Source organism: Castor canadensis, chromosome 6 (assembly GCF_047511655.1).
Source record: "Castor canadensis chromosome 6, mCasCan1.hap1v2, whole genome shotgun sequence".
Taxonomy (NCBI): domain Eukaryota; kingdom Metazoa; phylum Chordata; class Mammalia; order Rodentia; family Castoridae; genus Castor; species Castor canadensis.
Genome location: NC_133391.1, coordinates 22595642 through 22619191, shown reverse-complemented (window position 1 = coordinate 22619191; position 23550 = coordinate 22595642). Strand labels below are relative to the sequence as shown.

General features: G+C 36.7%; 2 protein-coding genes across 10 annotated transcripts in view; one reads left to right on the top strand and one right to left on the bottom strand.

Annotated features, from left to right (window-relative positions):
- Positions 1–3247, top strand: part of LOC109682212 (solute carrier organic anion transporter family member 1B3) — a 67855-nt gene extending 64608 nt beyond the window's left edge. For all 3 annotated transcript variants that reach the window (XM_074075918.1, XM_074075919.1, XM_020157335.2), the window contains one exon: positions 2889–3247. In XM_074075918.1, the coding sequence (XP_073932019.1) occupies positions 2889–3084 (196 nt within the window). In that variant the 3' untranslated portion in view covers positions 3085–3247. The remainder of the gene's footprint in view (positions 1–2888) is intronic.
- A 6982-nt stretch (positions 3248–10229) lies between these two features.
- The window catches only part of Slco1a2 (solute carrier organic anion transporter family member 1A2), a 123318-nt gene continuing 109997 nt past the window's right edge, over positions 10230–23550 (bottom strand). For all 7 annotated transcript variants that reach the window (XM_074075924.1, XM_074075923.1, XM_074075922.1 and 4 more), the window contains 3 exons: positions 20580–20644; positions 19867–19984; positions 10230–13846 (listed from right to left, as the gene is read on the bottom strand). In XM_074075924.1, the coding sequence (XP_073932025.1) occupies positions 13627–13846; positions 19867–19984; positions 20580–20644 (403 nt within the window). In that variant the 3' untranslated portion in view covers positions 10230–13626. The remainder of the gene's footprint in view (positions 13847–19866; positions 19985–20579; positions 20645–23550) is intronic.

Here is a 23550-nt window from a genome sequence, read left to right as displayed (position 1 = left end):
GTATAATACTTAATGAAAGCTACTATTAAATGAAAACTTACTTTGTGTTCAGTATTGTAACAAGTAATCTGGCATAACATTTCAATACTCATAGAAACTGTAGGAAAGGAATGTTGTACCTTGCTACTTTAAATATAAAGAAACTAAGATTCAAGGATACGATAAATAATGTAGCTAAAACCACACAACTACAAGAAAAAGAGCTAGGATTTTTGATCAAATACTTTTTGTTTCCATGCCAAAATATCTCTTCAAATATTAATATATATTCAATATATAAGTGTATATAACCCTTTCTTCTCTTCCTTTGACCTATTTGTTCTTTTACCAATACCTCACTGTCTTGGTTCCCATATCTTTATAGTAAGTCTTCAGGTCAACTGACATCAAACTTTGCTTTGGCTCTTCTGGGTTTTTTTTCCACTGCATACAAACTTTAGAATTAATTCATTGATATCTGCAAAATAGCATACTGGCATTTTCATTGGGATTGCCTTGAATTCACAGATCAAGTGGGAAGAATGGGTATTTTCATAATACTGAGTCTTCTTCTAGACGAACATAGACTCTATTTGGTTGTTTCATTTCTTTCATCAGAATATTATAGTTTTCTTCATATCTTGTATAATTTTTTTAGATTTACAGCGAGTATTTCATTTTAGAGCTGCTAAAGTAAATGACAATATGTTTTAATTATTAAATTCCATTTGTTCATTGCTGATATGTAGGAAAACACTTTGTGTATTAACCTTGTATCCTACAACCTCGTTATAATCATTTATTAGCTCAGGAAGGGTATTGTCTAGTCTTTGAGACTTTCTACATAGGTAATCATGTAGTCTGCAAACAAAGAAAGGTTTTTTTCCTTTTTTTCTCAATCTATGCAAACTTTATTTGCTTTTAAAAATCATGTTAGCTAGGACTCCCAGTACGATGTTGAAAAGTGTTAGTGACTGGGGATTTCTTTGCTTTGTTCTTTGCCTTAATGGAAAGTTTGAGCTCCTCATCAAGTTTGACATGTTTTTAGAACTGCTTCATTTGATCAAACCAAGTAAATTCTCTTTTATTTCTACTTTACTGAGAGCATTTATTATAATCGGTGTTAGGTTTTGTCAAATGCATTTTTTGCATCTGTCAAAGTTATTATGTGATTTTTGGCTTATTTATCCTGTTGTTGTAATGGATTATAGTAACTGATTTTTGAAAGTTCTAAAGCTTTGCATACCTGGAATACACCCCATTTTGTCATGGTATATACTTAACTTGTAAATTATTGGATTTAATTTGCTATTTTTGAAAGTCTTACAGCTATATTCATGAGAAATATTGGTCTCTGCTTTTATTTCTTGTAATGTATTTGTCTGGTTTGAGTTCCTAACAGAATGAGTTAGGAAATATTCCCACTGCTTCTATATTCTGAAAGAAATTGTAGCTTTTTGGTATAATCTCTTCTTTACATCAGTGATAGAATTCAGTAGCAAACTCATTTGAGCCTGTCACTCTGTTTTAGAAAGTTATTTATTATTGTTGACTGAAATTTGTTAATATATATATGTCTGCTCAGATTGTCTATTTCTCCTTGTGTGGGTTTGAGAGTATGTTCTTTTAAGGAATTGGTCCATTTCTTTGAGGTTATTAAATTTGTGGTTGTTAAAATTTTAAGTCTAGTGTTGTTCATATTGTTTCTGTATCATCTTTCTAATGTCCATAGACTCTCTAGTGATGCTCCCTCTTTCACTTCTAATATTAGTAATTTGTGTCCTTTCATTTTGTCTTATTTAAATAGCCATACCAGAAGCTTATAAATTTTATTAATTTTTTTTCTACTTCACTTTTTTCTGGTCTTTTGAGACAGGGTTTCACTATGTAATCAGGACTGGCCTTGAACTCACAGTCCTCCTGATTCAACCTCCCAATTTTTTTGAGGCTGGGTCTCACTATATTGCACAGGTGGGACACAAACTCCTGAACTCAAGTGATCGTTTCTCCTCAGATTACCCACGCAGCTGGAATTACAGGTGTCTGCTATCACACCTGGCTTTTCTACTTCATATTAAAGGATAATTTCACAGAGTACAGAATTTTGGTTGTTGGATGACTTTCTCTTGCTTTTCAGTTCTGGATGCTTCTATTAAGGTATCTTCCCACTCGGAGATTCTCTCTTCAGCTGTGTCCTGTCCACTAAGCCTGCCGAAGCTCTTCTTCATTTCTGTAACAGCTGTCTATTCCTAGCACTGCTCTTTGGTTCTTAGACTTTGCATCACTCTACTTGCTCTGCCCACCTGTTCTTGCATGCTGTCCACTTTATCCACTGACTCCCACAGCAGGTTAGTTACAGTTGTTTCAAATCCCCATTCTCATAATTCCAATATCCCTGACATATGTGAGTCTGGCTTTAAGGTTCTCTCATTCTCTGCAAACCACTTTTTTTGGCTTTTAGTGTGACATCTAATTTTTTTCTTGAAAAATATTATGTATTGGTGTAAAATGACTGATATAGGTAATCCCTCAGGAATGTCATTCTTTCTTAATCCTATGATTAAGTCTGTCCCTTAGTGACCTGTATTTCTGAGCTGTGAACTTCAAATACCCATAGCAGTACCCCTCCTTCCTTATGTGATACTGAATGGTTTGACGATGGATTTGGATATTTTACTTCTTCCATGAGAAAGGATAGAGCCAGCTGGATTTGGTTTTCTGTGCCTTCACAATCCTATTAAAATAACCCCAAATTCCTTTTGCCACAGTGAAAGGAAGCAGTAAAATTGTTTCCTTTGTGCTTCTGTGATTTCAGTATTTCTCCTCAGTCTGAACACTAGAGAAAGATATCAAACGTTATTCCACACAATCTAAAATAATAAACTACTCTCTTTTTTCTCTTTCTACAGAAATATCTACTTGGGCTTATCCTCATCCTTAAGATTTTTAGCACTTATTTTTTATGTTATCTTAATTTATGCCATGAAGAAAAAATATGAAGGAAAAGATACCAAAGCAATGGAAAATGGAGGAAAAGTCACAGATGAAGCCAAGTTAGAATCCTTAAGTAACAATGGGCATTTAGTCAATGAAACACGTATTTAAGGGAAGAAAAAGATACTGCTGCCACTATATTTCCAAACACCATTATGTTAATATAGTAAAATATTTTTGGGTTACTGATCCTTTTACTAAGAATTCCCATACTACGTGTGATGAAAAATGAATGATCTCATGAGTTTATAATAAAACAAACTATAAATACAAAGGAATGGGAGCACTCATTGTCATAGTATAGCTATGCATCTGTGATTAAGGCTAACTATATGATATAGTATATAATAAAAGAAATAGTAATTGCAACTCTTATGAATAGAAAATGGGTAAAGGGGGAAAAGGAGGAGAGAAATTAATAGCTGAAATAAGAAGAAAAGACTTGTCTCTTAAATAAAAATCAGTTGGGACCTTGTAACTCAAGCCTAACATCTAATCTGATAAAGGACTTATTCATGACATCTGTTATTGATGCAGTCATATATTTCAAGACTTTATTAATTTAAAAATTGAAATTGTGTCTAACAACACATGCATCTTCCTCCTATGTCCCATTAAAATACTGCTAAAGAATTAGATATTAAAAATTTTTGCAAGCTGATTGTCAGAAAACATACCGCAGAATGTATGTTTCTATCAGACCCATGGAAATTAAGAAAAGCTGACTTAGACTTGTGAAAACAAAGACCACTTAGTAAATATTCCTTCCTTCCACCTGTCAGTTTGCTAAGAGAAATGAAGTGTGTGCCAAACAATATATCAACAATCACCATTCTACATCTTTTTGTGTGTGTTTATTTGTTTTTTGGCATACAGAAGATATCTCTCATATCTCTGCAAGCTAGACAAGAAGTAGAATGAATGAGACCAACTGCAGAGATCTGATTCAAAACATCTCTGATGCATCCTGAATATCTCCTTTAAAAATATATTTCAGCAGGGAATTGTGGCATTCAGAGGCTGGAGATCATGAGTTTGAGCCCAGCTCAAACCAGTTTCAGACCAGTCTCGGTTACATAGTAAGACTCTATCTCAAAAAACAAAAACAAACAAACAAGCAAAAAAGCCAGGGACAGGTGGTTTACACCTGTAATCCCAGCTATGCAGGAAAAAGAGGTAGGAGGGTTGCTGTCCTACAATAGCCCCAGGCAAATACACAAGACCATATCTGTAAAACAAGCAAACAAACAAAAAACAAAAGGACTGAGAGCATGACGCAGGTGGCACAAGACCTTGATTTCAATCCCCAGTACTTTGCAAGTTAAAAAAATTCCACATGTGATAGACAGAAGGCAAAGAACAGGTCAGGAGAAAATATATCTGACCATAGCCAAGTCATACAACATGAATGCTTGTAGAAGTTAGAAATTGGCCTGGAGGTTACACATATTAACATGTCTTCAGGCTACAGGCCTGATAATAGATTAATCACAAAAGCAGAAATGCAGGAAAATAACTCCATACACTAGATTAGTGGGTGCCATATAATAAATCTTATACCAGATTGATGGTTGTGCTATAGTAAGTCTCATTAAGAAGATGATAAATTCTGAGCTATTTTTAAAATACTGCAAAAATAAAGACAACATTTTGAATATTTGTTTATTTAATGATAACTGATATCAGGTATTTGCCAGGTAAAATGGAATATGAGGATAAGTGAAAACAAAAGGGACACTCCTTATTAGCTTATACTTTAAAGGGGAGATGAACATTAAAAATTAAATTACAAAATTGTATGCATTGTAAGAAAAAATTGCATTCCTAAATGTGATACAGACAGTGAAGGAAAGAGCAACATGAAAAATAATTCATTTTATTTGGTCTACTGCAGAATCCAAGAATCCAGAATACATGCTAATCCTTAATCTAATGACATTTATTGCATAGAAATAAAAACCCTAGGTAAAAAATACCATAAACTCAGTAGAGAGATAAATAAGATAAGGACAGTTTTAAGGAAATAAAATAAGGTAAGAGTATAATTAAATGCACATTGAATAAGGTTAATGAAGAAAATGACCCCAAATAATTGATGATTAGGTTGCATTTGAAATTCTCTGAAAATATGAACATAGAACACAGTGGCCAATTGTGATAGGAGATTTAAAGGAGAAACTAAAGCACCAAACTAAGAAATCTCAAATGCGTGAGAAAGAAGTCAGAATTGGAAAAGAAGCATGAATCAAAGACATAATGAAAGAATACATTTCTGCTAAGAAGAATATCTTCCTGCCTCATGTTTTCATACTTTCACCCATTTTACTGAAGTGGATGTTTGGCCATGATGGTTCTTTCTCCTGAAATGCTCATTTCCACTTCATTCTTGCTCAGTTTTCAGATCACCTTTCCTTCAACATTTCTAATTTCTTCACTTGATAAATATTTCTGATTATATCCATAAAAACATAGCTTTTATCAAATGGCAATTTGTTGAAATTGTAATTTTACATTTATTTATAAATATTTGATAGCTATTAATCTCTCCCATTGCTCATTATCTCCAAGAAAGTTGGAATTGAGTTCATCTTTACCTTATGTATTAATCATGGTTCTCTAGAGAGCCAGAACCAGTAAGATTTAAAGATAAATAGAAAGATGGATAAATAGATGATAGATAGATAGATAGATAGATAGACAGATAGATATAGATAGATAGATGATAGATAATGGATAGTCAGGAATGTTTAAGGCAATTGGTTCAAGATATTATAGAGGTTGAGAAGTCACAGATAGGTCATCTATCTGACATGCTGTAACCCAAGCTCAGAGGACTCAGAATTGAAGAAACCAATGATGTAATTATCAGTTGACAGCCTAAGGCTGAGAACTTGGAAGACTTCTGGTGTAAGTCCCAGAGTCCAAAGTTCAGAGAACCTGGAGCACTGACATCCAAGGGCAAGAGAAGGAAGCTAGCCCAGCTCCAGGAGGAGAGAGAAAATTTGCCTTTCTTCTGCCTGTGTGTTCTATTCAAGCTGCTAGCCAATTGGAGGGCACCCATCCACATTTATAGTGGATCTTCCCACTTAGGCCAACTCACACACCAATATCATCTGGAAACATACCCACCCCCACCACACACACACACACACACCTGAAAATAATGTTTTTTTCAGCTATCTAGGTATCACTGAATCTAGTCAAGCTGAAACTTGAAATTAATGTTCACACCAATCTATTTAATTCCCACTCAGACATATAGGCATCAATGTTTGAATGAGTGAATCAATAAGCAAATTCCAAAAATACAAGTCATATAAAATATGAATTTTAGAGATAAGAACTAAGAATAACATTCAAAAATTAAAAGAGCTACATTAAAGTTATAGATTAAAGGTGATTGTTTCTTGTTCTTTGAAATTTTTCTTTATTTTAAAAGGAAAAAAAGAAAAACTTTGAATTGTAGATAAAGAAAAGTATCTTTTGACTGCCAACTAGATCTAAGTACAGGAGACAAAAACATTTACAAAATAGAATCTTTGCCATTTGGAAACCTACAGAGAAGTAGAGAAGTAGACATGTAATACATGACAATATACAGTATAATAAATATTGTAACAGAATGAAAATGTTTGTGTTGATTCACAGGGACCATGATAATCTCTGTGTTACAATTTCAGTGTATGTACTTTAGCAAATTTTACAAAATAAAATTATTCAGAATTAATGATAAGAAATTCGTCAATGGCCATTGCCATTTTCCTCTTGTGTGCCTTCTGTCCTTCCTGAACAGACTGTGCTTACAACCTGGAAACCAAACACTAACTCTATGAGATGATTATATATATTGCTTTTGCTACTCAGGCTGTGTTTTTGTTCTTTTATGTCCCAGAATTTTTTGTTGAAATCCACACATGTATCATAGGATAGTTGTTACTGCAGAACTTGTTTTTATATGTGGAGATAAACACATCTTTCCTTCTGCTAACCCTGTAGTGTGGCTGTTTGTGTTCAGGTGTAGGGCTGGGTGTAAAGTCTGTGGTTACCCTGGGTGCATCAAGAACTTCAAATTCCTCTAGGGAAACCTTGTGTTTTGGGTCTGCTCCCTGTCTGTGTACATTTGGTTCTCCCTTTTAACCTGTTATTCAGGAATAATTTCCCTTCTTGCCTTTCCAGCTCTGTTCCATTCTTATTTTTACTAGATGCTCTTTCTCCTGGAGGTAGGGGGAGGAGATGGAGGGATGTGTTCTCTGTTCTGATTAAGGTCATTCTTAAGCAAGCTCTGTGAACCTGGTGTTGAGGATGACCTGGCCCTTCCCAGGAGTGGAGCTTTTCTTTCTCACTTCTCAGTCACAGTACCTCCAAGTTAATAGATTTTATTGCCCGTTCCCACTACAGATAAAGACTTTTGCCCTTCAGAAGAGAGAGAGGAAGAATTGGTCAGCATTTGCTGTGTTCCTACCCCAGTCAGCACCAATGGCCTCTCATGATTTACTCGAATATTCCTGGAGATGCTTGGTGAGGCTCTGGGGAGATCAAATGAGAGCTGTGTAAGCTCTCCTCACATCTGCAGCTTCTGGGGATTCACTTTCTCAGGGCAAGCCACATTGGATCTTTAGAAGCTCATTAGCAAGCTACCTAAGTTGATTTCCTGACTTACATGGTATTGGATGGCTTCTGCCCTGTAAGGATTTGTTTTCTGTTGTTATAGCAAAATACCTAGGGCTAGGTACATAAAATGAAAAAGAGGTTTATTTAGCTCACACTTTTTGAGGCTGAAAGACCAAGATCAGGTGTCTCCATCTATTTGGTGTCAAGGGGGGGCCTCATGGAAGAAGCATCACAGTGGTGGATAATGCATGGAAGAGGCAACATGGTAAGACAGGAAGCCAGCACAACTCAGAAGTCAGGCTTGCTCTTTTACAAAAACCCACTCTCATAGGAACTAAGCATATCTCACAAGAAAGACATTAATCCCTTTGTAGAGCAGGACCCTCAATGACCAAATTACCTTGTATCAAGCCCCACCTCTTAAAGGGCCACCACCTCTCAACATCACCACCTTGATGACCAAGCTTCATCACATGAGCACTTTGGGGAGAAACCACATTCAAACCATCATATGTTACAAGTAAGCAAATGTTTAATCCTGTGTGTTCATGTCAGTGCTGGTCTCTCTCAAGATTTCCAGGTAGCTGTTTGCCCAATAACCCCAGTTCACTGCCAAGTTCAAAAAAAGGTGATAATTTTCATTTTATACAGCTTTATTTTCTGATTTTAAAAGCGTGACAGAGACAGTTTTCCTGCCCTCCACATCTTTGTCTGAAATCAGAAGTCTCACTTTTATTCCTTTGATGTAATAGAAAATGAGTTTCCCTAATTTTATGAATTTTCAAGACCAATTTACATTATATGAAAGTACCCCCTCCATTCCCCTATGTGGATTATAGGCAATAAACTCTCTAGTGACTATCACATCATTAGTCAGTAGACAATTCTCAGCATGTCTTTCACTGTGAAATATATCTTCCTTAATGCAACTCATCACATACCCAAGTCACCAAGCAAAAAGGCTTTTATTTTGTTTCTGTTGAGTTCCTTCTATCTTCACAATTGACTTTTTATTTTATTGTGCCAGGTAGTGGTGCATTATGGCATTTACAAAGATTCTTATGATAGACTTTTTGAGACCAGAAATGTTTTAGAAATCATAAGTCTGGTTTTAGTAACTCTGAATTGATTCTTTAAAGATTTATCCCTGACCTGTAATACAGGGATCCGGTGACAATCTCCTAGCAGTATGCCTCGTACTTTTGATATGTGATCTGTTCACTATTAGGTGGTCCCTAAACATCTGACAAAGAAAATAGCAATACCATTAAGAATGAAGGTGGAAGAAAAGGTGTAATCTTACAAATACATCTAGTATTTTGAATACCTACCATGACATTCCCACTATGAAGTTATTAGGTATATACTATACTAGGCATGCATATGACTTTCCCAAGGTCTTAAGAAAACATGCAGAAATGTTTTCTAAAAGACAAGGTTTCCACTCAGTGAAGAAACCTATGTATCTTCCCCCATATTCTAAGAAATGTAGCAGAGTAGTTCTTTACTAACAGAAAAGATGTATCTCTCTCTTAACTTTTATTCCAGTGATTTAGTTATCAAAAATTATGTTGGTGAAGGATTTCTTCTGAATTTCCCAAGCCTAATGTGTCATCAGGTTAAATTATTATTTACTTAGAAATTGGAGTCACAAATACCTGAGAACTGGAAGAATCCTATGAGTGTGTTTTTATTGTGTTCGCCTATTTTTTATGACATTTGGTTACATTTTTATTACAGCCAACTATAGAAAGGCTGCAATATCACTCACTTCACTTGAATAGCATTTTCTTTTAACAAAGTTCTGAGCTCTTTATTTTAAAAAAAGAAGTGGAATAACAGCTTCAGCCCTACTTAGACCTTTCCTACAATTTGTGTCCTGCCTGAGTCATCCTTATACATGATTGAGACATCACACAGAGAAAAATTAATTAAAAGGAAAGTAATTACACCATTTAAAAACATAAAAACAATCTACTAGGTTGTTGTTTGTTGGACTTACAAATCTCTCGAATAATAAATTTAAAAATTAGATATATGTCATAATTTTTAAAACTTGAAATCACCATAGAAGGGGACTGAAGTAGAAAGAAAAAAAAGAGTTTAACCAATTCCACTTATAATACACATACACATGGAAATGCCACAGAAACTCCCTGTTTAGCTACTTTAAACAAACAAAAATATCACGTTTCCTTTTACAAAATTGGAGAACAGGAGGGTGAAACAGGTCCTGTCTGGAGGGGACTAGTACCAGTGGAGGGAGAAGGATGTGCAGAAAGAGTGTAAAGAGGGTGAATATGGTTTAAATACTTTATACACATGTATGTAAATGGAAGGCTGAAACTATGCCAGGAATGGGGGGAGGAAGGATAAAGGGGAAGGATAAAGGAGAATGATGGAGGGAGTGAATTCAACTATGATATATTTGATATATTGTAAGAACTTTTGTAAATGCCACAATGTATCCCCAGAATAATAATTAAAAAGTTTTAAAATTACTTCCAAAAATTCCTGTGCCCACACCATGTGTTGAACAAATTGAAAAATACCTTAGGTTTACAGTCAATAAAAGTAAATCCTTTGTTTCTATTAAGTTTGGAGAAGGTGGTAGTACGAAATCAGTTTGAGATTCAAGACCACAATGTTGTTTAATAGCATTTATTATTCCAATCCCAGACATGATTAAGCTAAGGGTAAAACATAATTGGAAATACGTATTTACTCCCTAGACATAGATCATCCCATATAACATTTACTCTCCAAATTTATCAGGTATTCTCTTGTAATTTTCTCCCTTTCCCTTTCCCTTTCCCTCTCTTCTCATCCCTTCTTTTCCTTCTCTTTCCTTTCTCACCCTCAGGGATCCAGTCCTGCGCTTTTGGGGCAGGCAAGTAGGAATATGTATCAGGTGGGGAGGGAGGAAGCTGGGTAGGGTGTAAGAGCCCAAACAGTGATAGGACAGTGTCAGAAACCAAAGTATATAAAATTTGCAACAAGAGCCCACATAAAATTCAAAATTAGGAATACAAAATGAGGCTAAAAAACAATTATTAACTTAGAATAAGAAAACAATCACAACAAATTCCAAGTAATATGGTTCACAACATAATCATGACTAAATTTTAAAGAGTTCTTTTTTTGGGACGGGGGTGGGACTGGGGTTTGAATTCACTGCTTCACACTTACAAAACAGGCACTCTACCACTTGAGCCACCCATTCAGTCTATGATGAAAATTTAAAAAACCACAAATATTTATCAGAATAAGAGCTTGTCTCTCCAGACCCCATGGATTCTAACAGAGGTCATGAGGGAATCCACTTTCCCTGGCCTGTTTTCCCCATTGAGAAGTGTCAAAGGGGCTCTGGGTGAAGTGTCATCTCCCCCATTGAGTTTACAGTGAGCCCAATGCGCTGGGTCTAAACCATGTCTTTTTGAGGCTATGGTACTCCTGTAGGAAAGTTCAAGAGGGCAAACTGTGCACAGGGTAAATCTCAGCTTTCTTGGATTATCTCACACCTCTCAGTAGGGGGTCAAGAAGGGACCCCAGGTGCTCCAGTAACTATTTGCTTTGTCCAGTTTGCCTCCATGACAACAGGTCACCAGGAAGTCCAGGTACCATTGTTCCTAAAACACCAACACAGTCACCAACACAGTCTGCTTTGAATTCATCAGAACTCATCTTGCTATGTCCTTTGTTCCTGTTCAAGCCTATCATCTAAGAAAGCCCAGGACTCCAAGTTCTGCCCCATTCTCCTTCTAATTTCCAGATACTTCTCATTCTTTACTTTTTCCCTCAGACTCCCATCCCAAAATCTGTCCACATTCCTGCATCTTCTGAAGCTCAAAGTCCATCAGCACCAAAACCCACATATCCTGAATCTCACAAATGAGTACTCTCTTCACCATTGCACACAAAGCAAAACTGACCCCCTCTGAGGACTTCTCATGTGGTGACTGTCCACTTTTTCCCACAATTCTGGATATAACGTAAGTCCTGGCTCTTCATTTCAGCTTCCAGTTCTTTCTTCCCACTTCCTCCCCAGACGAAAAAGCATCTCCTAATTCCACATCACCAGACTATAATAGTACACTTCACTGCTGTAAACATTCCAACTCCAAAGATACACTCTTTTTTTCTGACGATTTTCCCTCCTCTCTCATGTTTCAACCTTACCCCTGTCTTGAATCTTGGTTATTTTTAGTACATCGAGGCAAAGAACTTCCAAACTTCACTAGCCTAAAATTTAATTTTTCCCCTTTAACCTGTTTTACTCAGTGTTTCTAACCTCAATTCCTTTCTTTTCATAGGACACACCCAATCATTCGGGTACTCCTCTGGACCTACAACAAATCTGTTAAAAGCTCTTCAATTAAGTGGCCTATTTTCTGTCTGCTATAGTTGGGATCTGGAATATTCTCCAAAAGTCCATGTCTTAAAGGCTTGACCCTCAGCATGGCACTATTGGAAAGTAGTAGAGGCTTGAAGAAGTAAGTCCTAGTGGAAGGAAGTTAGGTCAATGGGGTATGCCCTTGGACGATATATTGGGACTCCTGCCCCTTTCTCTCTTTCTCTTTGCTTCCCAGCCACCGTGAGGTATACAGCTTCCTCCTCATTTTCACACTGTCATGTGCTATCTCATGACAGACCCAAAGTAACAGGACCAAGTGACCATGGGCTGAAACCTCTAAGTCAAAATGCACCTGTCTTTCTTTTTAAGTTGATTTATCTCAGATATTTGTCATAATAATGGAAAGTTGGCTAACATCAAGTCCAACTAACAGCTGAACACCTCCACCTGTACTCCAGGCTCCTTCTAAGTGCACTCTGTTCTATCCCTGTGGATGTGGACTCTCATTCCCTTTAAATTAAACAGAAATAAACATCTCTGTTGGTACCCACTTCTTCCACACTTCCTGCCTGCATTCTCCTCACCGTTAGGGATTTATGTCACTTTTATATAATGACTTTCATTTCAAAATGAGGAAGAAAAGGAGTAGACAGAAAAATGTCTGTTTATTCTGCTGTCTTGAATCAGAGTTTTGTATTTCCAGTAATGTCTCTTGTACCACTAAAATCCTTTTATTCCTGTATCCATTAGTTACAAAAGAATATGAGTTGATTTTTCAAATGTGCATCACAAATTTTATTAACCTTAGTTTCATAACAGAAGTCACTTTTTAAAAGTTTCCCTCTCTACGATGATGTGGGAAAATTAGTGTTTGTGTTCTAACTTAGGACAGAATGAGTGACATAAGCATCGGTGTATAGATGTCTTCTGAATGTTGGAAAGTGGTCCTTCAACAATATCTGACACTACAAATGGCCTGTAAGGACTGTCTTTCTCATACTGCTCTATCCTTTAATTCAGATATTTGTTTTCAAGAAAGAAGTTAGTTACCAGATATCAACTGGTGAAAGATTCCACATGATTTTTAATAACCTGATTTAGTTTTGTCAGTACTCTGAAAGAAAAGAGCAAATATATGACATGAGTAATAAAGAAGAGAGATGACATATCAATGAGCAATTATTTTAAAAGAGTCATGTATGAGATGAATAAAGAAAATAAAAGAAAAACTCCTAAATAGATTAAGAAGATGGAGGCTTCTTTCACATGGAAGTGATATAAAGTCAAATAGTTCAACGTCACATAAAAATTTTGGTCCTGAATAACTTCAATACCAAAACACAAATTCACTGGAAGTAAATATGTCTTCATAATAGGAAAATTTTAGAACTATTTGGCTAAAAAAATATGGGAAATATACTTTTTCCTTATATGAGTTAAAAGTGAAATTGCTGTTTTAACATAAAGCTGGCTCTAAAAGTCTGTTTATTTGCATAAATGTCACTCCTAGGAAAAACTTAAGTGGCATTCTGATACCTCAGAAATACTATCAGTGAGTATTTCTATTATGGTAAAAATTTGAGGCTCTTAAAGATAAGAAAAAGTTACCTACAGTACCTCTAATGACTTCAAAACAATTAAGTGTACAGTGTGTTCTCCAGCTCTGAGAAGGCTGAGACAACGGGACATTATAATTTAGTTTTCAATTCTTCATCATTCACAGCCTTGGAATTTTGCTGTAGGTCTTTGAGCTGATGTTCCTTTTCTGCAACCTTGGTCCCTGCAAGTTTGGTTCCTGAAGAGTCATTTTCACCAGGTAGAACACGCCTCCTCAAAAGAATTAGGACCAAGAAAGCTGGAAGGTAACTTGATCCTCTCAGTGCTGCTGGCACGCCAAGGTAGATGTGCCTATTTAAAAAATTACAACATATGAAGTCTTATATAGACAATATGGTTAGTGCAAACTAGTTTTCTGTTTCTTTAAAGATATTTATTCCCCTAAGGACAAAAGAAGCTAATTGTTTTTCATGACAATTTTATGTAAGCAACTTTGCTGACTTACTAATTCTAATGTTTGTAAAATATGTGTTTAATTTTCTAACCAGAAAATCCAAATTTATTTTCATCATTTCTTGTTTTCACCTTCACCATCACCATCATCATTATTAGCCGTACTTGAGTTTGAATTCAGGGCCTCACACTTACTAGGCAGGCGCTCTATCCCCAGAGCTCTGCCCCTAGCCCTCTTTGTTTCAGTTATTTTTTGATAGGGTCTTATTTATTGCCCAGGACTGGCCTCAGACCACAATCACTCTGTATATTTCTCCCTAGTAGCTGGTTACAGATGTGTGTCACCTCACCTAGTGTATTATTTATTGAGATGGACTTTTATTACATGGGCTGGCCTCCAGCTATTATCCTTCTGATCCCCACCTCCTGAGTAGCTGAGCTTATGTTTTTTATTGTTCCTGTGCTGAAGTTGTCGGGTATGATATTAAAATTGCACTAGCTTTAGAAGATGAATTGGTAAAATTTCCATTTGCCATTTCTTGGAATAACTTTTATAATGTAGGAATCATCACTTCATTGGACATTTGATAAAATTTACCTTAAAGTCTCTAGATTTGGTACATTGGGGAGGGAGGCATTTTTCTAAATAGCTGTAAAATACTCATATTTCTATGTGTTTATAATGAAATTTAGTAATCTATGTTTGTCTAGAAAATTCTCTAATATATTATCAAATTGTTCTATCTGAAATCTCTAAGTGTCTGTACTTACACCCTTTTTAAAATTTTTTGTTTTTGCAGGGATCCTATTTCAAAATAAGATCATATTCTGAAGTTTTGAGTAGACATGGAAATTTCGAGGAATGCTACTTAGCCCAATAACAGTATTCTATCCCATCACTTTAATTAAAACACTAACTGTCCAGCTAGTCTCTTGACCCACTGGAAGTATTTTCTGTTTAGAAGCTGATGTCGCAGAAAGCACTGCCCACTTCTAGATGTAGAGCCTCTACATAAAACTTTTAAATTCAGGTCTGTTACTCCTTTAGGCTCCTGTTGAATTTCCAGTTCAGGAAAATAAGATGTCCAGAATGATGTTGTATTGTTTTTGGACCTAATATGTTCTGGGGAGATTTTAAAAGCATATTGGGTCTAAGATACTTATTTAAGGTGGGAATTCATCAATATGTAGTTTATTGAATCATTTATCAGGTTCTACTTTATTTGTACTTTGTTACACTTTTTAAAATCCTGAGTTCCTTCAATCTCAGGCTCTATCTTTTTAACATAGATAGATGATAGATCAATCAGTTGATAGATGGATAAATGATAGATAGATGACTTTTAAAGCTTTAAAAACTTCTTTTTTCTACTGGTTGGTTTGGCTTCAGCCCATGTTTTCTATTCAGTCACATAGAGCTCTAGTTACTTATTTTTGTTATAATTTACTCTCTCTCTACACACACACACACATGGTGGGATTTAGGGCCTCACACTTGCTAGGCAGGCACTCTACCACTTAAGCCAGGCCCTCAGCCCTTCACTACAATTACTTTTTTACCCATAAGTAATTTGACTGCTTTTTCTTCTCTTTCCAATCAGATGGGGTTTTGGCAATCTACTGTTAAGAGATTTATAACTCTATCACATTGTAGACAGAAAACTGAGTTTCTATGGTATCAACACTTTGAGTTAAACATTGTTTTCATCATGGCATTGGACCCAGTCAATTGTTATAAATGTTTATTATAGGCTTCAGAATGTAGAGTGGCTAGGAACTTGGGCCACTTGCCAAGTGGTGCTGCAGATGGTGGACAAAGCTAGAGCAAGAGAGTGGCCATGTGGACTACTGCTGGCAAGGCCATAGGGGTGGGGCTGCTCAAGCCCTTCAGAGCCCACATGATGCCATAATGTACCTTGGATACAGGGCAGAGCTACAGGATTGAATGTGTGCCCTGTTGAGTTTCTGTCTCACTTTGGTTGGATTTATCATTATTTCTCTATTCCTCGGATTAGGAATGGGAATATTTGCCCTGAGTCATTGTATCTTGGGAGTTTACAGCTTTCATTTGGTTTTTATACGGACCCACAATTCAACATATTCTTTAAGTCTCAGAGACTTTTGACTTGGAGCAGGGTTGGAACTGCCAAGAATATGGGGACTCTTGGAGATGGACTAAATGCCTTTGCATTATGAGATGCACATGAGCCACTAGGAGTAGAATGTTAAGGTTTGGACCTTAAATGTCCCCACAAAAGCCATGTGTGTGACTTGATCCCAGCTAATGGCACTGTTGGGAGCTGGTGAAATCTTTAAGAGTTGGGGTCCAGTGGAACAAATTTAAGTTACTGACTCACTGACAGTGTGCTATAGAAGAGAATTGTGAACTCTGGACCCTTTCCCTCTCTCTCTCTCTCTCTCTCTCTCTCTCTCTTACCTCTATCTCCTTTCCACCCATCATGAAGTGAGCTGCTTTACAGTCCTGCCATAATGTTCTACCCCATCACCAGCCCAAACTGATGAGTCTAAGTAACCACATACTGAAACCTATGAAACCATGAGCCAAAACAAATCTCAAGTGGTTAGACACAGAAACAGAAAAGTAACACTGTCTATACTTGTCAGATGAGTTTCTTATGGGTAGCATATTCTTGGGTGGTTTTTTTTTCTTCATTCATCCAGTCTGTATCTTTTAATTGAATAATTCTGTCCATTTATACTTGGAGCTGTTATTGAGAGGTATGGACTTATGCCTATCTTTTGTTGATTTTTCTTCTAGTTTTGACTATTCTTTGTTTCTTCCTCCATTATTCATCTGTAAGGTTAGATGGTTTATTGTTTTGGTAATGTTTGATTCTTTTCTATGTCTCTTCTTTGTGTCTACTTTTCTATTGAGATTTATACTTCCATGTAATATCATGGTGGTATTTATCTTTCTTTAACTTCTAGATGAGAACTCCCTTATGCTCTTTTTCTAAGGTTGGTCTGGTGGTCATGAATTCCCTCATATTTTACTTATTTTGGAAAATCTTTGTTTCTCTTTTGTTTCTAAAGTATAGTGTTGCTGGGTATAGCAATCTTGGTGAGAAGTTATTTCCTTTCAGGACTTGAAATGTTCCTTTCCCTTCCCTCATTGCCTGTAGGGTTTCTGCTGATGGGGTTGCCCTTATGTGTGACTTGGTGCTTTTTCTTGTAGATTTTAATTCTTTTCTTCATCCTATACTTTTGACAGTTTGATTATAATATGTCATGGTTAATATCTTCTGATGATGTCTACTTGGGATTCTATAAGCCTTCTTACATGGATGTCCATGTCTTTTCCCAAAATTAATGAAGTTTTCTGCTATTATTTATTTCTGGACTTTATGACTGTAACCATTATCTTCTTCCCTTTGACATGCTAATGATGTGGTTATGTAATCGTTCACTGTTGTTCCAAAGATCTTGAATATTCTAGATTTTTTTCTTCTTTTTTGCTCTCTGTATATATTTCAAAAGATCTATTTTCAAATTTGTGATCTAGTCTGTAGTTGATACTTCTGACTGAAATATTTTTGGCAGCACTGGGATTTGAGCTCAGGGCCTGATGCTTGCTAGGCCCTGACTCATATTGCTTGAGTTACTTGACCAGCCCTTTCTTGTAATAGGTTTGTTTTGAGATAGGGTCTCAAAATGAACTATTTGCCCAGGGGTAGCCATCGAACCAAGATCCTCCTGATCTCTACCACCTGAGTAGCTAGGATTATAGGCATGAGCCACTGGCACCCCTCTTGACTGAATTTTTTTACTTTACCTATTCAGTTCTTCATTTCCAATATTTCTATTTGGTTCTTTTTTGAAATTTCTTTTTGGTGGATTTCTCATTCATATCTTGCATTTTCTTCATAATTTCATTTAACTATTTGTCTATATTTTTTTGGAGCTCATTGAGAATTTTTAAAAAAAACTTTTGACTAACAGGCATTTCATCCATTTTGGTATCTTCAGGATCTATTACTAGAGAGTTATGATCTTTATGAGGTATGAGGGATGAGGTACCATATCACCTTGTTTCTTCATATTTGTTGAGTTCCTACATTAGGATTTCTGTACCTGGAATGTATACAGTACCACTTTTATGGAATGGTCTTCTTGGTAAGAAGCTTTCTCCTAATGATGTCTTGGGATATTGGCTTATTTCCAACTGGGTACCATAGTGTAATCTCCATGTAGTTTCTTTGGCTGCTATTAGTTAATTTGAAGGAAGTATGTACCGTATTGAAGTTAAAAACCCACTGTCTCTGTGAATCTACAAGAATGCAGGCAATCTAGCAGTGCAGGCAGGTGTGGTGGAGGCAGCAGAGTGTGGGGTGCATCATGAATGGCTATTTCTACAAGGGAAGTGGACCCCTATAGGGTGATAGGGATTTCCAAAGTCACTGGTGATTTGGCTCTTTTACTTGTAAGGGGCTATATCACTGACTGCCCCAGTAGGGGTGAGGGAGCCTAAAGCACTTATCCTTTGACTGTAATATGGTGTATGCACAGGTGCTTCAGGGGAAAGAGGAGGATATGAATCACAGCATCCCCTCTGTGGTGCTCACATCCAGTCTTGTTAGCAGTGTGTGACAAGATGAGGTCAAATTTCAACTAACAGTGGGGCTCCTCACAGGTGTGTTGGCAGCAGTAGCTGTTATGTTCCTCTCTGCTGCTAATGAGGGCATACCTGACTGGGAATGAGACCTCAGACACCCCAGACATGCACACCTGGGGACTGATTAATTCATGGGGCTTTCATCCCCAATTCTTTCATCTCTAGTGCCCTTCAAGGTTGAACCAGGAGTGGGTTATGCTAGAAACTGGACAAAATCCCTCTCAGCTGAAGTGCTTACAGGAGAAAATGAGCAGAATGCTGCTGGTGCCACGCAAACTATCTTTCTGGACCTTCTTAGGCTATGCTCATCAGGGATGGGCAATAGCCAGAGCTAAGGCATTGTTCTTAGCATGCTCCTAAGGTGGGCAGCAATGGAATTACATAGCTCTTTCCCTGTCCTGGTGGTGAGCATTTCCCATTGTAGCATAGGGGGAGAGGTGGTAGGAACCCTGTGTATAACTGTCTCATTGTGAAACTGTTACTGGCCACACCTTTGATCTATCTCCCAGTTCTTGAGCATGGTTCCCCTCCATGTAGCAATGCCCTTCCTTTTCAATTTAATTCTCTCAGCAGGTATATGTCACACTGAACCAAGTTTGGTTCATGAGGCAGCTACCCACTGATCCAGTGCAATGGGATGTCTGTGGAGCCCCACAGATGGGACATCTCTCTTTTCAAGATAGCTACAGAATCCTAGGGTTTTTCTGGGAGATGGTGTGAAATTCTTTTCCACAACAAGGCCACTGTACAGATTTCAGGTTATTTATGTAATTAGGTTGCAAGCCTGTAAAGATTGTGAAACTTTCCAGTAGCTAGAACTGCCAGTGCCCATGCTGATAGAATTTGCTTGGTCTCTCTTTCACCCTTATCTCTGCTAAGGGAAGAGGACTCTCTTCTCTGATTGTAAAGTCAGTGTGGCAGGCGCTGGTCTCATTTTGTTTCCTTTTACTGTGCTCTTGTTCAGGTGTCTGGCTCTTACTAGGTTGCCATTTTTTCCTGTTGATCTCAATGGTCTTCCACACTCACTCACCTCAATATGCAGCTACACACCTATTGCATTGATGCCTCTATTCAGTCTTGATTATCCCTTTCTCAAATATATTTATCAAGAACTTTAAAAATGAAAAGGAGATAAAATTCCATATAAATAAAGAAGCTATAACATCAGTACATAGTCTGAAAATAAAGCCAAAGATATCCTTGTCATATAACAAAAAATATGTTAGATATAGTTTCATTTTATACATAGTCTATGCTTAAAAGTAGCTCTAAAAATCACCCTTACGTGAAGTTGGTTGCATCATACATTCTGCATGCTCCTGGTTTTCCACACTTTAAAGTTCCCCAATGTAAACAGGTTGCATCCACTAAAGCTCCAAAATATATAGGTGCAGGAATGCCAGCTGCAATTAAGAAAGAAAGAAAAACGTCTACTAACAAGGTAAGGATTAAGAGACATTATTCTATTTGGAAATATTTCGATTTTCCCTAATTTTAAAATAAATACAGTATAACAAAATATAAATCAAATATTCCAAATTTTATTTTTAGAAATTGTAATTTACTGTGGAATTTCTAGATTATAAGGAATAAGAAGTATTATGCATGAAATGCAACAAAATTATACATAGAATTAGTAATTCTGAACTTTTTAATATTTCCTGAAATGCGTTGGGCCAATTGTGTGTAAATTTTGTTTTAACATATTTCCTGTTCATTTTCTCTTCAAGTCTAACAGATGAAGAGCATAATGATGTCTAGATAGGACCTTTATAAATGTGAAAAGTAGACATTCTCCAATCTTTTCTGTGCTTCATTCTCATACTAACTACAGGCTCTGTTTATAAACAGAAGCAATATTTGAAAGACTGTTCTTCTACTTCATTCTCATACTAACTACAGGCTCTGTTTATAAACAGAAGCGATATTTGAAAGACTGTTCTTCTTCATTTACCAACTACTTTGGCTTGATAATAATGTTGGGAAAACATTCCATACCAAATATTCTTGTGCAAAATGCATGCAATCCCACACCAAGAGATTTCTCTTCAGACTTGATGCACCTAAAAAATCAATAAACACATAAATAAAAAAGATTTAAACTACAGCAGACTCTTAAAAGGACTGCGTGCTAGAAATAAACAATGAATATGTTTTTGCATGCTCAGGCCTTGGTTAGTTTTCTTTCAAGTTCACCCCCACTATTACTCTTTCTCATCCCACCTCCCCACCCTCCTTCATTTTACAGTTTTAGAGGGTTTCATTATGCTATGTTCATAATACATATAATACACTTCAGTCATATCCCAACACCCTCCTTTCCTTTTCCCCTTGCCACTGGTTCCCCCAACAGCCCCAATTTAACACTCATGTCATATTATCATTTTTGTTGTTGGTAGGTCTACAGTCCACATGTTAGAGAAAATATGTGATATTTTTCTTATGGGCAGATTATCCAGTCTGTAGCCTATATGTTACCCCTTTTGGTCATCCATATTACTTCCATAACTCTTTGCTTATTCACTTTCTATCAGAAAGTTAGTAAAGAAGAAGAAACTATTTCATACAGAAGCAGAATGGATTAGGGAAATGGGACATGAGAAGCAGAAACCAGGAATTCAGAAACAAACATTATGTTAATATATAACCTTATTCTAAGTCACAAATACCATTGTCTTTATTTAAGCTGTACTGAGTAATAGCAAGCAGTAGAAAAACGACCCTCCCTGCTTGCTTCAGATGATTATTGTGTCCTAGGAATCAATCATGCAAGCCTTCAAGAAAACTGCCTGGTACATTCCCCTCCTGTGCCCTAGAAAGTGGTCATTAAGTCACAAGTCTATGTTGCAAAGATCTGGAATTGACCAACTTATTGGACAGTGTCTCCAGTTGAACTGATAACTCAAAACACTATAGTAACAGGAATGATTGTGATGTATCAGATTCCTAGAACAAAGGGAACCACTTATCATAAGAAATGTTTTACAAGGTCTCCTGCCCTCCTCTTCCCAGCAGTTACACCCCTGCTGAGCTAGCTCTTATGCATCCCTCCTACAAGCCCATGCCTTGCCTTTGAAGTTCATCTGTACTTTCTGCTTTACTTGCTAAATAAATGTCTGTCTGTCTCTTATCCTGGATTTGTGAAAATTCATTTTCTGTGTTTGGAGAACCTAGTGACTTGAGTAAAGTTCCACTTCTTTTGGGGGGTCTCCTCTACCTCCTGAGACCCTCACTGAACACAGTGACAATATCAACTCATTTCTATCCCAGTATCCTTCTATTGACAGTATTGTTTCTTCATTCTAATGGCTAAATCTTTATCCTAAAGCAAGAACAATGCAGCCCTAGCTATAATGAAATTATGTGTATTGATAAAATGTAGGAAATCATTATGTAAGCAAGACCCTTTCATACACACACACACACACACACACACACACACACACACACATCTTTATAAATGGTATAATTATGTTATGTGTGTGTGTATTATAATAAGAAATATATTTGGTGGATGTCTCTAGTTCCTAGAACAAAGCCCTTTGGAGTTCTTGAATTCTAACAGAATTTCCTGAGTGATAGAAATGTCTTTTGTTATTCTTAAGGAGCTCCTTTTGATCAATCCTGAGTTTATGCTAATAAGGTGACAAGGTGGATATCTCCCCTGAATAGGTTCAGGATGGAAAAGAAAGACCAAGTAATTAGGGTTGGAACTTTTAACTCTATGGGTGACCTCTAGGAAAGTGGGGTTGAGGTTGCTGGAGATTAAACTCTGTGAAAACTCTTCAAAAAGAGATCCCATATACTTTCAGGTAGATAAGCATACCACTTTCCAGGAGAGAAGAATTAGTGAGAAAATGTAAGTAAAGTGTTTCTTGAGTTCTATGTGCCATGTAGCAAATTATCAAACCCGAAGAAGGGTCATGGGATTTTCCAATTTATTTCTAGTCAGTCAGAAATCTGGGAGGCCCAGATGGGCGATTATCTTCTAAAGTCAAGGAAGACTTGTGGAACTGAGCTCTTTAAATTTTGGGATCTGATGCTAACTCTGAGTAGACAGTGTCAAAATTGAAGTGTCAAGACAACTCTTTGGTGTCAGGAATTGGTCAGTGTGAGGAAAAAAAAAAAAGAAAAACCAGGTCTGATATCAGAAGGGTTCTCTGTGAGTAGAGAAACTGTTTTTCTCAGAGTAAATATTTATGTACACATGTGTGTATGTGTGTATTATTTATGTACGAAACTCTATCCCCTGACCTTCTACTGCAATCCCTCGTGCAGGTCATAAATCACAGGCTTGCACAAACAACCTTGAAATAACAGCCCTCCCAAATCACTAAAGGACAACTACTTCCCGTCTTCATTTTACTTTGGTCTTAAAAACCCAGCTTACCCCAGCTCTTCCCTGGGGACTGCCAGACGCCCTTCTGCCCCACTAATAAAGCGTGATTCAACTCTGTTGAGGTCTCTTCCTTTCTTTGCCCTTCTTACCAGCCCTTCCCTAACAATTTATATATTGTATGTATATATTAGAAAGCAATGAATTCACATACCCTCCTTTATAGAGAAACTTAAAACTCTATTCAAGATATAGAAGAAAATTTAAATAAATGAAATGAGATTGCATGTACACCAATATGCTGTCTGAATTTTCTCTAACTAATCTATGGAACCCATACAGACTCAATCAAAATTCATATATAAGTATGAACATCTATAAACAGTTAAATGAATTTAGAAAGAGCACAGGTGACTGGGTGGAGGAGGAGTTACTATGTGAGACTTCAATATTTGCAATGCCAAAGTAATTAAATAAATGGTGACACTTGTTTGGGAACAGACATATCAATCTGTGGAACAGAAAAAGTGTTAAAACAAACCCATGCTGGCTATGAATGGTGGCTCATGCCTGTATTTTCAGCTACTCAGGAAGCAGAGATCAGGATGATCATGGTTTGAGGCCAGTTTGGAC